The sequence below is a fragment of the Mesoplodon bidens genome, assembly GCF_964165515.1.
Source record: "Mesoplodon bidens genome assembly, chromosome: 2".
In the NCBI taxonomy this organism is placed as follows: Eukaryota; Metazoa; Chordata; class Mammalia; order Artiodactyla; family Ziphiidae; genus Mesoplodon; species Mesoplodon bidens.
Window position 1 is genome coordinate 179,198,400 of NC_138177.1, and position 16,572 is coordinate 179,214,971.

Sequence of the window (16,572 nt, forward strand, 5' to 3'; positions counted from 1 at the left end):
GGAAGATCCCACATGCCACGGAGCGGCTGGGCCCGTGAGCCATGGCCGCTGAGCCTGCGCATCCGGAGCCTGTGCTCCGCAACGGGAGAGGCCACAGCAGTGAGAGGCCCGCGTGCCGCCAAAAAAAAAAAAAAAAAATTAATCTTGAAAAGCTTGAAAACCACTGCCCCAGATAGGACAGAGTATAATCTTCCTTCCAGGGCTTCTTAATCTGGTCCACAGATACCCAAGGGGTTTATGGTTAGAATTCAGGAGGTCTGAACTGGATGGGAAAAAAAAAATTCCAACTTTATTTTCAGGAACCTCTAACTGAAATTTGCCTTTCCCTGCAATTATGAGGGGAGGGCACAAACCACAGGAGAATCAGCAGTACCCATACCTCTGTCCCCAGCAGAAATCACAGATGTTTTCATATCACACTAATGTGAAGTATCTTGACATTCATCACCACTTTGAAATGATAGAAATTAGACCCGCTGCTCTTTTTTTTTTTTTTTTTTTTTGCTGTACGTGGGCCTCTCACTGCTGTGGCCTCTCCCGTTGCGGAGCACAGGCTCCGGACGCGCAGGCTCAATGGCCATGGCTCACGGGCCCAACCGCTCCGCGGCATGTGGGATCTTCCCAGACTGGGGCACGAACCCGTGTCCCCTGCATCGGCAGAAGGACTCTCAACCACTGCGCCACCAGGGAAGCCCCCCCGCTGCTTATTGACCACATCATTGAAGAGCTTATGTTACAAATTTGTTTAGCAGTTTAACAATTGTATTTCAATATTATTAGTTCCCTTTGTAATCCTAAGTGCTTTATTTTCTACATTTAAAAACAGAATTCTGAGGCTTCACCACTGCCAAAGGGGTCCATGGCAAAACTAGGTGCAGACCCCCTGCCTTGGGCTCTCGTTCTACAGCTTATGCTATTCGGCCACTCTCTCCTCTCACGGTGCTTTAGTTTAGTCCCCCCACTCTCGCCATAGATTTCTAGCCATTTGCAGGTTAGACATTGCTGACTCTCTAACTCCAAAGCTTGCAAAAAAACGAAACCCTCTAAGTTCTCTCAGATCTACTCAGATCATCTCCCACAAGCTAACCCAGTTCTCCTGGATCTTTTTTGTCGTCAACTCTTTTAGCACAGGTCTTTCAGTTGTTCTCATTTGGTACTCACTCATCAAACTGCTCTGTACATGCACACACGCTGTCTCCTCACTAGACCCCAAGCTCACAAGGAGCAGAGACTTCTCTTAGGCCCTCTCCAGCCTCGGGCCTAGAACTGCTCCCACAGGCACTGAGAAAAACAATGGCAGGTTGAATAACTGATGAAGGGAGCTGGGAAACAAGGGTAGTTTCCAACTCGAGGACTCTCTTCTGACAGTCACGCTCTCCAGCGCAGCCTTCCGCACACTCCCTGTGCTCCGAACAGGGAGCAGTCACTCCGCTAAGGCCCGTCCTCAGCTGCTGGAACATACTCACCTCCCACCAGCTCACGGACATCCTTCCAGTGGAGCTCACTCCCTTTCTCATGGATGATGGTTACTGTGATCCTTCGCTGGATGCCCTAGATAATGGAGCAGGGTTGCAGTTTAGCTGGGACAATCTCTTATTTCCTCGTTTGTCCTTTTCTGGATCGTCTGATGGGCAGGAAGGGGAGGTATGGAGGGAGAGGGGAAATGCTGTCCACACTGCTATTCTGAACAAAGGGACACAGGTCAGGGACTGAGGAAGAGCCAGGTTCTGATATGGCTTTTAAGAACCGATGCCCAGATTGAAAGTCCCAGAGTGTGCCCATCTGGCTCATAAGCACTTTTGAGCACTGACTAAATCTACTTTTGATTTGCCAAAGGGGGCCTACATTTCATGGCCAGATTTTTAGTCCACTGAAACCTTCATCTTCAATCTCCATTAAGAACTTTTGGCTGTGAAAGCAGAGTTTCCAAACATCACAAAGTGAAAATTGTATAAAATGACATGGGAGCTGCACAAATTACTATGTAACTGAATGAAATAAAGTCTTTCAAAATAGCTCTTTTAAAATATATTTACACATAAAAGCCAGGGTATATATCAATAAATATAAGCCAAGGTTTGAGAAACATTAACGAAAGAAAAAAAAAAAAAGGGATGGGGCAATGTCACCTGACTTCCAAATTCCCTTGAAATGGAGATAAAAAAGCAGAGAAACAGAGAGTTATGTTTCTTATTCTAACTTTTTTGGTGTTCCCTTCTAAGCCCTCTTTTGCTCCTTCATTGGTACCTGGTGAAGCAAAAATGTCCCCTGGCAGGGCAAGCCTGCTGTATGGTCAACCACAGCTGGAATATACCTATAAAAACAGAAATGTAAAACAAAGAAGTTAGACAGAATGCTTGTGCTAAGTGCAACTTCACCTGCGAGGTCCTCCCTGGTCACCCCAGCCCTCGGTGGTCTTTGTTTTCTAAACTCCGATCCCATGTCTTTCTCACCATCTGGGGTGGACATTTAATCGGACAGTCATATGCATTTAGTAAACCTTTCCACATATGTATGTCTCATCATCCTGACTAGACTGAAGTATTCATAGGGCAGTAACATCTTTTGGCTCCAATCCCAGCTCTTTGTCTAACAGATATTTCCATAAATAACATATAACTGCAATGGCAAGTGTCAGGAGATAAGAAGGAGATAATTTCAGATTCTAGATCATTTTTTAAGAATCAGAAAGCAATTAACTCAGTAGAAACCATTTACTGTAACTACTGCTCCCCCATAATGTAAGTTATAATCACATTATAGATCTGTCTGCGGAAAGTCAAATTCCTTGAAGCAATGTCACCACTGACAACTCTGTATAGGATCGATAGAGCCAAACCTCACACACAGTAGGAACTCAGTAAATGTTTTATGGAGGTGATCATAATGGTATTACCCAGCATTATAAATAGAGGATCCTTAAGATAACATTTATCCCCTACCCTTTACACTAACTGACACAGCCCCTTGCCTCTGTTTCGGGAGAGGGATCTCTTTTGTGTTTTTCAAAAGCATTTCCGAGACAACTATAAACAGTAATTCCATTTGTCACTTAGTCTAACACAGCTCATACAGAGAGAGGAAGCTGATGCTGATCATTTTGATCTGGGCCAGTGGTCCTCAACTGGGGGTAATTTTGACCCCTAGGGCCCATCTGGCAACGTCTGTTGTCACAACAGGAGGGGAGGTGCTACTGGCATCTTATGGGTAGAGGTCAGGGATGCAGCTAAATATCCTACAACGCACAGGACAACCCCCAACAACAGAGAATCATCTGGCCCCAGTGAGAGGCTGAGAAACCTTGGTCTACAGAAACATTCTGTCCCTAATGCCCTGACATACTGATATGCCTTTGGCCCTTTTATGGGCAATATGCTTCTGACTCCCTTTGCTTTGCTGCTGCTAAAACCCACTTTGCAGGTTGTCTTCCCTCATAACAAAGTGCCAGTCTCCAGGATCTTGCTATTGCTAACAAGAAGGTAAATTATTATACTAGATGGTTCTCTGACAAACATCTGATTCAAAGAATAATATAAAGACCCTCCCCACCCCAAATTCAGTTCAAAACTGGAATGTGACAATGTTCTGTGAACCCAAAGACAAGAGAGACTCAAAATTACATTTTCTAATTTTGGAAAAGTTGTCATATTTAAAAATTTATAAAGTTGGACTTACTCTCCCGTAGGCTCCAATTCACTGATCTCAAACCAAACCAGAAGATCGTACTTGCTCATGCTCTGGCCAAGGCTGGTTTTGCTCATGGTATTTAACTTGGTGGCTGGAACTTTTAAAAGTTTTTGGAAAATGTTAAAATTTGGTCCAAGTCTACTCAGCAAAGGTATAAGCTTCTCTAATGTCAGTCTTCAAGGACACACTTGGGAAAGGCAGCGAGAGTGAGGGGATAGATTTCAGTGCAGAAGAGCCAGAGAAACTTCACCGTCAACTATATCAGTACCTCTAACTTCAGAGAACAAGGAAAACAGAGAGTCAGCATCTTTTTCCCTCTCAACAAACTACCCAATGATGAGAAAACAGGTTTCATGCAGAGTAAATGTGCTCACAAAACCATTAAAAAACCTTCCTTAGACTCTCACATTTGCGGCATGCAGAGCACGGTAACAATGTGGGACAGGCAATGTGGGGCGAGCCTCGCTCATCACAGGGCCTCAACAAAGCTGCTGTGGCGGGAAAGACCCGTCCTCCAACCCAGTGGTTCCTGAACCTCCCTGCACACGAGGGTCACCTGGGGATCTTAAAGATGGCCCAGGCCACACTGCCAGCCAATTAAATCACAGTCTCTAGGGGTGGGACTCAGCCCTCTGAGAGGTTTGAAGCCCCCCAGGTGATTCCAACGTGTGGACAAGTTTGGGAACCACTGGTCTCATCTGTAAATACAGGATTCTGTAAATGATCTCATGTTACCCATTTTCTTCAGATGTGAATTCCATATTCCTATCTGTACTGATGAAATATATTAGCCAAACCCCCCGTATTTTCAAGAATTTCAGATTCCACACGGTGGGCATTTTGAAACACTACGTAGAAGTTCTGAAATCTTGGCAATACAAAGAGGGTTCTCTGCTCTGAACCTGGGAGCAGTGGTGTGAGAGTCCAGTGACTTGGGATCTAATTATCGCTCAACCACTAACTAGCTATGAAACTTTGGTTGAGTCACTGAACCTCTGCGAGTCTGTCTCCTCAACTAGAAAATGAAGATCATAGTATCTTGCCTACTATCTAAAAAGATGTTGTGAGGATCCACTGACACAGTGCATCTAAAGGGGCTGTATGACTCATACAGCGCTATTCAGAGGCATGGCCTATCAGCATTATTCACCCTAGCTGAATTCCAGGTAAGCTGGTGATGATGCCAGGTAATAGGGGGTTACTGGCTCTGGTGGGCATCTGAGGGTCAGAAAGCAAAACTAGAGCATTACAAAAAGCCAGCTACCAGTAAAAAAAAAAAACCTTTAAAATTAAAAATACCATTGCAAAGAATCCACACCAACAGATAGAAGGAGCCCCTCCCCACCCCCACCCCCGGATGATGTGCAAGGGGTATAAATAGAGAAGGTGCTTCCCAAAAATCTCTCTGAAGGAAATGTGATATGATCTTGACAATGTGCTGAACTCTACATGCAGGTCAAGTAGCAACAGAAACCTTGGTGTTTCATACACGGAGAGCCAGGCTTTAGGACCAGCCTCTGAGGATGGTTCTACATCTAAGGCAGAGCTAATTTTAGCTACTAACCATCTCGTTTAGGTACCCTCTCGGTCTGGCAGCTGGGAACTGGCAGAAAGAGAAAAGGCGGCAATGGGTCAGCCTCATCCTGGAAGGTGGCAATGGCGGAGGATGCGAGCACACTGGCATGCTCAGAAAATGTGTCCAACACATGCACATTCACATAGTCAGATACGAGAAACCGAATCAGCTCAATCTTTCTCTCATGGTCTGAAGGCAGGACGGCGGCGAGGAGCACAGAGGTGGAGAATGAGCACAGGGCGGGGTGGGAATGAGGCAAGCGGGCAACGAGGAAAAGGGATGAAAATAAACAAAGAAAAATCAGAACAGGAGACATGAACATGCAGAAAAAACGTAATAGGCAAAGGAGTGCCCAGTCACCTGACAGTTAAAGGGCGTTACACACAAAGCAGAGAGATTTAGGAACATGGAGCTTATCGAAATCTGCGGTAAGAAGACCACAGTATCGGCGGGGATATAGAGCCCTACTGTTTGGCACCTCTTATTTCACATCAGGAGCCAACAATTCTCGTTCCTACTGGACACCAGAGCACACAGGGATGCACACAAGTGGAGTAGGAATTTGAATATGATTTTTTATCTGAAAAGTCACTCAGAATAAGAGATGTACATCATACAGAGAACGCAGCTGTGCTCACCTGGCTTGGATAGTGGCATGGGCGGAGGGAAGAATCGTCGAGATGGCTGGGGTGGACTGCAAAGGAAGACAAAAGTTCTTCAAGACTAAACAGTCCCATGCTGGTATTAATGGCGTGTTTAAATCCCCTTTAAAAACGGATCATCTGTACTTTCAACTCTGGTATGTTATCAGATATCAGATATAAACCCACACAGTAAAACTGAGGCTAAGACATCTTGAGAAAAGTCCCCTTGTAAGTCAGAGCTAATAAATAAGAAAAGTTTTCTGTTCACAATGACACTCTGCCAGCATCCCAAAGTCCCCATCATTGTCCTCCTCCCCAATTTTGATGTCTCCACTTAGAGACACATGCTTCATAGTGACTTTATGCTTCATAAAGTCCTGGGTGGTTAGGACCAATTATACACAGCTTTCAGGTTCTATCCCTATCACCTCAACTTTCTATCCTATTCAAAGTCTCTTCGTACAAAAAGACAGTACTCAAGGTCACCTGGGCAAAACTCAATTTGCTCTACCTACAGTTAGTGACTGGGTGGCTTAGAAGAAAGATGGTGATGTTTCTGAAATGGAAACGTAGGGTAATCTATAAAACGGTTATTTACCTATCTTAATTCCTCCAAAGATTTCTTCTTTTCCAGCAAGTGACAGTAACAACAATAACAGCAACAATAATATCAATAACAAAAATCTCTGCTCATTCGGTCCAAACCTGTTAAGCTCCTGTCCTTGCAGGTGAAGTGGGTGCTGCTGATAATGCCCAAAGACTTCAAACACGATAGGCTTGGTTTTGATATAGTCCACAAATGATTCCGTAACCTCCACTGCAATCTAATAAGGAATAAAGGCAACCTAGATTAGCGAAAGATTTATTATAGGAAAATACACATTTTTGCTGCAAACAGCACTACAGCACTTTGAGTACCCAGTATGTGCTGGGAATTTCACTATGAAGGCCTCTCACACCAAAAGAGAGGGGCGGCTCTTCTCTGGTTTTCCTTCTACAGTAACTGCACCAAGCTCCAGGCATTCAACACCCTCCACTGTCTGCCCCAAAGGACCTCTGGCCCCTCTGCTGCCTTCACACAATGTTTGGACTCAATCTGCTGCCCCCTTCGCCGGCTCTCTCCTCCACCGTGCCTGAGGGCTGGCCCAGGCTGCAGCCGTGCCTGGGAGGCCTTCCCACATCTCCGTACCGCTGTCATCCCTGTACTTCAAGGCCCAGCTCAAACTGCCAACAACAGTATGAAAAACACGACTGCAGACTCTGTGCCAGGTACAGTGCCAAGCGTGACCCACCTTTTCTTATTTACACTACAGTCTTCAGCAAGTTCCCCCACCTCCTTTCTCTACAAAAACATCCACCCCCAACAAAGAATGTAGCTTACAAGACTCTTCCCATTAGTAGAAATAACTCTCCCTCTCTACTCCCGTTGCATTTAATGAATACCTTTCGGATGTTTCTATATCCTGTATCACTATTGTTTAAATATGCATTTTATTTCCCCTCTCATAATTCTAAGCTCTTCGGAGGCATCATCTACCCTGTGATTCATCTGAGCGCCCCCCAGTGGCGTCAGGCACAGTCCTTGTGCACAGGAGCCAATCAATATTTATCATATACAGGCACGCTCATATTTATACAATTAAACATAAAAAAGAAAACAGTGTGTTCTGTATTTGCTTGTTCCATTTCTGGAGTCGTCCTTTCCTCTCGCATTTTAGGGAGTGGATTATGGTTGGCAAGAGAACGAGACTGTTCAAGCAGTAGTGAAGCTCCTGGATGCTAGAGCCACGTTTCCCTGGGTTCAAACCCCACCTCTGCCTCTTCCTAGCTTTGTAACCTTGGTGAGTGACTTCGAGGGCTCTCTGCCTCGGTAATCTCAACTAGAACATGGGGATTATGAAAGTATATGGCATAAAAGTGAGGATTAAATGAATTAAGACACAAAAGCACACCTGTAACAACGACTGACACAAAATAAGCTCTCAGTGAATGTTAGCTATTGTAATGAGGATCATGACTTTCGAACAGAGTTGAGCAAATCTTTCTAGAAGAGATGGAAGGTCTGTTTTCTTATTCCACTTATGAGAGAGTTGTAAGGGGCATTAAAGGACTAATCATAGAATCAGCTGCAAGGAAACAGATTCTGAATTTTAATTTAGCTACAAAATGTATTTCATAGTTTCTACACTAATTGCAACCAAATTATTTGTCTCTTAGGGTTTAAAGAATAACATATTAACTTTAACAAAACTCATATGCAACATGCTTATTATTCTAGGAAGGAAACACTGAAACAACTCACTACATTCAAACCGACAAAGAACTTATTGGCAGACTAACCCCCAGGCTACTCACAGGCCCCACTGTAATTCAGAGAAGATGCTGCCTGCTCTGTCCACTGAGGATTAGCTCAGGGCCCTGGCAGCTCCCTCCACTGTCTGTTCTCATCACAGAGCTCCCCCTACACAGCAGCTTAGATCATCATCCTTCTTCAGCTGAGAAAGCCAAAGGGACCCGCACATGACGACTGCCTCACCGCAGCTGCTTCGAGGTACCACAAACCCGCAAAACATTTGGCAAAAACGTCCACGTCACTTACATTCTGCACATGATAAAAGCCCAGAGGACTTCCTCTGCCATTGTTTTTGAGGGGTTCAGTGGAGAATGCTTCATCATGGCGATGCAAGAAGCTTAAGAGAAAAAAAAAAGACCCACGTGAATTTCGTATTAATAGTTTCATCAGGATCAGCTTGGATCCCATGGAAAGCAGCACCTTACTTAAGTAGAGTCTTTAACTGAGTCAAGTTATTTACGTTTCCTTGTAGAGAACATTTTCCATATCACTCAGGTAGCATTTTAGCTTTTATGTCAAAAATGACTGAAAAATCAACTAACCCTATCACTTAGCCATGTGAATGTATGAACAGTGAATTCAGTGAACCCCTATTCCCTTGTAAAAGTTTTTTACTGAAAATAAAAATTGTGAGATCATTTTGTACAGAAAAGATTTGGCAGATTAAAGCTTCTATAAGATAGTGATCAAAGCCTGTGGACAGCATACTTGCCTGGGAGTCTATCTAAGACCAGTTAGCAAGAGATTCAAATATCACCTCTTCCAGGAAAACTTCCCTGACTCACTCAAACAGTTCTATGTTCCCACAGCACTAGAGACCTATTTTTCTTCAACAGCAATGATATCATTGTTCGTAATAATGTATTTATTTGCTTGTCTCCCCAAAAGACAGCGAGTGTCTCCCAGAGGGCTCTAAATGTAGAAAATACTCCTGAAATATCTGAGTCAGTGGGCTATGTTGACTTATTCTCATAAATGAGATTTTATTGTTCTCTCTCCCTCCCTGTTATTAGTCCGACATAAAAAGAAGTGGAGAATTATAGAATACTCAGTTCAAAGATTTACTGCCCGATAGAAGTATCCACCAGAAGGACATCTCACACTCCTGCAAGAAAAAAATGGAAATAAGAGAATACTTTTTTTTTTGGCTGTGTCACGCGGCATGTGGGATCTTAGTTCCCCGACCAGGGTCTGCAGTGGAAGCGCGAAGGCTTAACCACTGGACCACCAGGGAAGTCCAAGAACACTTAGAGTAGGGGGTAGAAAGACCAGGATCATGAACACCCAGTCTTCCAAATTACACTTGACCTTTGAACAACACAGGTTTGAACTGCGTGGGTCCACTTATACGTGGACTTTTTTCCATAGTAAATGCCAGGGTACTGCACAATCCGCAGCTGGTTGAATCCTTAGATGCGGAACTGCAGATATGGTGGAACCCTGGATACACACTCGGATTTCTGACTGTGCGGAGGGTCAGTGCCCTAACTCCTGAGTTGCTCAAGGGTCAACTGTAATCCACTGAGCCCGAAGACAGTGGTGTACTTTTGCCAGGCATCCAAATCACTGATGCCACATACCGCTGTGGCACTGTAGCATTCCATCCTACGTGTACTCTTGTCTATTTTCTTTCTTCTCAGTTTCTCCTTACATCTCTCCCTTTCCTTCTCTTACTTCTTACTCCTTTTTTTCTTCCAATTTCTTCCTCTCCAGACCACACAGTGTACCTGCCAGAGGCGCCATGAGCATCAGCTGATCTCTGATCTACACTCCAACAAGGCTCTGCTTGGAGCAGATACAAATATCCTGGGGTTCCACAGAAGTGGCACATGAAATCATTCACACTGCTCTACAGCTGTGTTTTCCCTGTGCAGGCCAGGTGAGAGTTTATAAAAACCTCAGAAGAACTTGAGTCTTCTTTCAGCATGAGTCAACATGCCCTTTCCTCCAGAGCTAATGCCAGGTAGAGATACTACTCTCTTTTTAGGAGATTTTAGGGCAGAAGTCAACATACCACTATTGCCATTTCAGATGTCAGTTAACCAAGTAGGTCTTTTCCATAAAATACATCAGTTACTAACTGAGGCCTAGCGAAAACACATTAAATGGGCAAAATCTATACTGGACAGATACTATTTCATCAATTATAAGTTACAGCAAATGATATTAGCAGCTTACTATGTAATAATCACGTTTAATTGAGGACTTGGCTAAAATCTATGTAAAAAGCAACGCTGCTTTAGGACGCCAGGGAAGGCTAAGGCACATACTGAGGGGAAATGAATGGCAGAAATCTAAGGCAGCCTTTTGGTGGCACCAGTGGCAAACTGTGGGCTTTAGGAGTGGGGTGGCTCAGACTTCATTCTCTTGTACTGTGGCCCTTTCCAAGTACTGAAGACATACTGATGTTTGGGGGTATTAAAACCTAAAGATTCTCCAAAACAATGTTTTTGGAGGTCTTGAGAGGAAAGTACGTAGAGCACAGAGCTCCAGGGGGTCATAGGACAGAAAATGCTGTGGCTGCGAAGTGAAACCTGTCACATCTCCTCTACATCCTTACTAGCTTTGTTGCCAGTGGGTGCAGAATTTGGCTGCTCTTTAAATGACTTACATTTTCCCTTTGCCAAGTCTTAAATAAGCATAATTGGCGGTTGGATCATTCACGGTTTTCATACTTGTTTATTAACGTGACATTTCAGCATGAAGAGCATTTAAAAAGACTAGCAAGTAGGCTCATCTGGATCTGATCCTACACTCCTGGCAGAGGGGGACAGTCCACAACCAAACCTTCCAGCAGGATATTGGCCACACTCCTCCCCACAATGAACTCTGTTTCATTCCACTGTAGGTTTCCAGTTCGTACTCCCATCTTGAGTGAAGAAAGCGTTTCATCTCAGCGGCTGGTAGTCATTTCTCTCTCAAGAGTGTGTACTACCTGGCAAGCGTTAGATCGCTCTATAGCGCACAGAGGACAGCATCCGGGGTAAGAGCCTGGGGAGGCAGGGCGAAGGGGCGGCTTACTTGAACTGACAGAAGACATCTGCATACTCTGGGAGGATTCCACTGGCCTGCAACACCGTTACACGGAAAGTGAAGGCACTGCCCAGTTTCAGGTGGTGGCCAATCTCTTCAGAAAATCCCTCCATTACCATCTTACCATCCAGCAAAGTGCTTGACTTCAAATCTAAAGAGGGTCAAACGAACACACGTATGGTTCAAGAAACACACAAAGCACCTTTCAGAGAGGAGAGTGTATCTTTCCATCCCTAGATGATAAAAGCAACTATCTTCCTTGACAGTGGGCAGTATTTTTCCCTCTTTGAAAACATATGCGATCACAGTACACTCTGATTACACACCCAAGTCATTCATTCGATTGATTTCTTCTGGAGGAGTGATGACCTCAGAACTCTGACCCTGTCCTTCCACAATCCTCAGCTCCTCCAAGGATAGACCAGAACGGGTCATTGCAACCGAAGAAAAGTCACTCTGAAAACAAGGCAAGGGTAAGCAGGTGATGAAGTAGTATGACAACGTATTTTCCCCCCATTTCCATAACTTATATTTATTTGCCCAACAAATAATAGTGACTGAAAAGTGATGTGGATTAAGAGCTGCCTGAGCAAAGGCAACACAACACAATATAAATGCTGGGCCTTTACCCCTACCTGGGTCATCATTAGGTGTGCCCCGTGCTCTATTACCGACCCTGTGGTAACCTAGGCTTTTTAGTTCTAGGCAGAACTGCCCTCCAGTGCTGAACACCCTCCTTACAAAGCCTGCCTACTTCCTTATCCTTCCACAAGGTTTTCCTCTTCCCGGCAGATTTCTCACCTGATTAAAGTACTCATTATCAAAAGATATTTTAGCTGTTCCTGACTGTCGAATTCCAGAACCATAATCAGGAGCTTCTTCGTCCGCTAAGTAGAGGGAAAAAAAAAAAAAGAAAGAAAAAAAAAGAGCAAGGATGAGACTACATATGGGGACAAGGAGGAATGACTCCTATTGAATTACAATAATAAAAAAATATAGGAAAGTAAAATAAAAGTAAATAGGAGACAGTGGGCTTTAGGGTTCTCAAACTTTAATACAAGAGGAGACACTAAAGAACAAGTCTTTTGCTTGAGAAAGAAAGAGACCAAAGCAGTAAAGTCAAATAGGCTGCTTCCAACTCTACTCAGGTAAACTTACCACCTCCTTAGCTCGAATGAAACTAATGAATAAAGGATCGGTTTCATTCTTGATGTTGTTCAAATGTCATACTTAGAAATACTGACCCCTTCACTTGACAAGATTATATTCAGTAATACTCAATAGATATTTGAAAATACTAGACTGTACTTGTGAAGACCTCCATAGCTCAACGCTGGTGACTATCGTGCATTTCTTTCCACGGGGAAAGGCTGAAAGAGGTCACTAAATACAGCACAGCAGTTGGAAACTAAAACAGAAGCGTTACAGGGAACAGCCACATTCTTTCTTCAGAATGTAGGCTGGATCTTGGAAAAAAGTATAAAGTGTCAAGATCTCGATCCACGCATTGCACAATAGCAGCCAAAGGACAGAAACGTCTAGCACAAGTACCCTGACAGAAAATTAGGCAAGAAACCGTCTGAATATCCTCTGTTATTTCTGAAGCAGTTAAGACACATCATTTAAAATGCAAATGACTTTTATAAAGGTAACCCAAGGGTTGTTCTTCATGTTAAAGGAAATCCCTTTACCCCATTATTCCAAAACAGCAGGAGCCCAAACCAAACAGGATCTACTCGTGATACTTGGGCACAACAGCTAGAAAGGAAGCAATAAAGGCTTTCTTCAGTCTGCACTGAAGCGCGGCCCTTACGGAACTGGCCTCCTTTGTCTCGAGGCAGAGGACCCACGGCCCTCATTTCAGAAGAGGGGCGCCTACCTGCGATGGCCTGCACAGCCACACGGAGAAATCCCCGCACTTCGCCCTTCTCACTGACAACGGCCACCCTGTGAATCAGGGGCACGGGGTACAGCAGGTTGCTCAGGTAAACAAATGCTCTAGAGACAGAAACCAGGAGACAGACATCTGAGCATCCCACAGGCAGAGAAGGTGGCTTTCAGATTTACTGAGAATACCTTCATGAAACTGTGAGCTGGCTTCTGGGCCCTGTCTTAAGGTCACCTCTCTGTTCTGTACTACTCTCAGACTGCCTCCTGTTGCTTTTTCAGAATACATAACGTAAAAACAAATGCAAATGCTTGGTAAAGTAGTGGAAAAGACCAACGTACACCAAACTACTCCCTATAAGAATTACTACCATAGGTAGGGTGACCATTGGAAGTAGACTTCTAAGATACTCCTCTACAAATACTGCTACGAGTGGGAAAAGGGAGCCCATTAAGGAGTTTAACCTTTTAATGTAACTAATTACAAAGAGGTTTTTGTTTTGTTTTCCCCAATAGATAATACAGAAATCAGGAGACAAAAATGGTCAGAGAAATGTGACTGAAATACAGTCAGTAACTCTAAAATAGATGTCAAGTCACAACATTGTGGGTCTTTATTTTTACCCTAAGAAATAACTATGATCTTTAGGCAGGGTGACTGACACATATGGGCAGAAAGGCCATGTAGCCAGAAATTTCTTTGTTAGTGAGCTTATAAGAGACCCTGGATGGACATCAAGATAAATGCTAAGGGAGAAGGAGACAGCTGATCCCTAAAGGGTTGCTTTTGCTTCTAGGGTTCAAAACTTTATTCAGAAATGCATATACACGAGGTAAGACCTAACATTTTTCAACTTCAAATGAACTAGCAAAGTCGTGTCACATTTGTTATCTTTTTTTCTTCTTTCATTATTTTGTAGCTATTGACTTTTTTAAAGCAACACAAACCAGTGATCACAAAGCTTAGGTGTTCATTCCAATTAGTGGGTGGGAAATAGAACCTAGTTCCTACTATTACTCCTGTCTTCCCACTTGGTATATGCTGATCTTTGAAGACAAGACAAGACAGAGAGTAAACATTTGCATCAAGAAATCACACATAACTAAATGTGACACATGCAGGCATACCTCGTTTTATTGTGTTCCACTTTCTTGCGCTTTGCAGATATTGCATTTTTTACAAACTGAAGGTTTGTGGCAACCCTGTCTCCAGCAAGGCGCCATTTTTACAACAACATCTGCTTGCTTCATGACTCTGTGTCACGTTTTGGTAATTCTCACACTATTTCAAACTTTTTCATTATTATTATTTTTTTATGGTGATCTGTCATCTTTGACGTTACGGTTGTAATTGTTTAGAGGTGCCACAAACCACAAACATACAAGACACTGAACTTAACCGATAAATGTGTGTTCTGACTGCTCCACCAACAGGCCATTCCCCCGTCTCTCTCCCTCTCCTTGGGCCTCCCTATTTCCTGAGACACAACAATACTGAAATTAGGACAGTTAATAACCCTACAATGGCCTCTTAAGCATTTAAGTGAAAGGAAGAGTCTCATGTCTCTTACCTGAACTCAAAAGTTAGAAATGACTAAGCTTAGTGAGGAAGGCATGTTGAAAGCTGAGACAGGCTGAAAGCAAGGCCTCTTGTGCCAGTCAGACAAGTTGTGAATGCAAAGGAAAAGCTCTTGAAGGAAATTAAAAGTGCTACTCCAGTGAATACACAAGTGATATAAGAAAGCGAAAAAGCCTTATTGATGATATAGAGAAAGTTTTAGTGGTCTGGAGAGAATATCAAAACAGCCACAACATTCCCTTAAGCCAAAGCCTAATCCAGAGCAAGGCTCTAACTCTCTTCAATTCTATGAAGGCCAAGAGAAGTAAAGAAGCTACAGAAGAAAAGTTTGGAGCTATCAGAGGTTGGTTCATGATGTTTAAGGAAAGAAGTAGTCTCCATAACATAAAAGCACAAAGGGAAGCAGAAGTGCTAATGTAGAAGCTGCAGCAAAGTATCAAGAAACCCCAGCTAAGTTAATTAATGAAGGTGGCTACATTGAATAAGAATTTCAGTGTAGATGAAACAGCCTTTTTTTTTTTTTTTTTTTTTTTTTTGCGGTACGCAGGCCTCGGACTGCTGTGGCCTCTCCCGTTGCGGAGCACAGGCTCCGGACGTGCAGGCCCAGTGGCCATGGCTCACAGGCCCAGCCGCTCCGCGGCATGCGGGATCCTCCCAGACGGGGGCACGAACCGGCGTCCCCTGCATCGGCAGGCGGACTCTCAACCACTGCGCCACCAGGGAAGCCCTGAAACAGCCTTTTATTGGAAGAAGATGCCATCTAAGACTTTCAGAGCTAGAGGGAAGTAAATGTCTAGCTTCAAAGGACAGACTGACCCTCTTGTTAGGGGCTAATGCAACTAGTGACCTGTAGTTGAAGCCAATGATCATTTACCATTCTGAAAATCTTAGGGCCTTTAAGAATTATGCTAAATCTACTCTGCCTGTTTTCTATAAATGAAACAACAAAGCCTAGATGACAGCACATCTGTTTACAACATGGTTTACTGAATATTTTAAGCCCACTGTTGAGACAGACTGCTCAGGGCAAAAAAAACCAAAAAAACAAAAAGCCCTTTCAAAATATTACTGCTCACTAACAATGCACCTGGTAACCCAAGAGCTCTAATGGAGATTAATATTTTCGTGCCTGCTAACACAACACGCATTCTGCAGCCCATGGGTCAAGGAGTAATTCTGACTTTCAAGTCTTGTTATTTAAGAAATACATTTTGTAAGGCTACAGCTGCCATAGACAGTGACTTCTTTGATGGATCTGGAAAGGATTCGCCCTTGTAGGTGCCATTAGGAACATCTGTGATTTGTGGGAAGAGGTCAAAATATCAGTATTAACAGGAGTTTGGAAGAAGTTGACTCCAACCCTCATGGATGACTTTGAGGGATTCAAGACTTCAGTGGAGAAAGTAACTGCAGATGTGGTAGAAATAGCAAGAGAACAAGAATTAGAAGTGGAGCCTGAAGATGGGACTGGATTACTATAGTCTCATGATAAAACTTTAATGGGTGAAGAGTTGCTTCTTATGGATGAGCAAAGAAAGTGGTTTCTTGAGATGGAATCTACTTCCAGTGAAGATGCTGGGAAATGACAACAAAGGATTTAAAACATTACATAAACATAGCTGATAAAGCAATGGCAGGGTCTGAGTGGAATGACTCCAATTTTGAAAGTTCTACTGTGGGTTAGATGCTACTAAACAGCAACCTCCACCAGCAAAAAGCCTACTTCACTGAAGGCTCAGATGATGGCTAGCATATTCCTTTTAGCAATAAAGTTTTGTTGTTTTTTTTTGGTTATTGTTGCGGTACGCGGGCC

General features: G+C 43.5%; 1 protein-coding gene across 7 annotated transcripts in view; it reads right to left on the minus strand.

The window, feature by feature from the left end:
* Positions 1–16,572, minus strand: part of KIF1B (kinesin family member 1B) — a 147,137-nt gene that overhangs the window by 19,281 nt on the left and 111,284 nt on the right. For all 7 annotated transcript variants that reach the window (XM_081214909.1, XM_081214910.1, XM_081214912.1 and 4 more), the window contains 10 exons: positions 13,173–13,291; positions 12,095–12,180; positions 11,620–11,749; positions 11,282–11,444; positions 8,507–8,597; positions 6,613–6,731; positions 5,902–5,957; positions 3,676–3,784; positions 2,248–2,314; positions 1,467–1,551 (listed from right to left, as the gene is read on the minus strand). In XM_081214909.1, the coding sequence (XP_081071035.1) occupies positions 1,467–1,551; positions 2,248–2,314; positions 3,676–3,784; positions 5,902–5,957; positions 6,613–6,731; positions 8,507–8,597; positions 11,282–11,444; positions 11,620–11,749; positions 12,095–12,180; positions 13,173–13,291 (1,025 nt within the window). The remainder of the gene's footprint in view (positions 1–1,466; positions 1,552–2,247; positions 2,315–3,675; positions 3,785–5,901; positions 5,958–6,612; positions 6,732–8,506; positions 8,598–11,281; positions 11,445–11,619; positions 11,750–12,094; positions 12,181–13,172; positions 13,292–16,572) is intronic.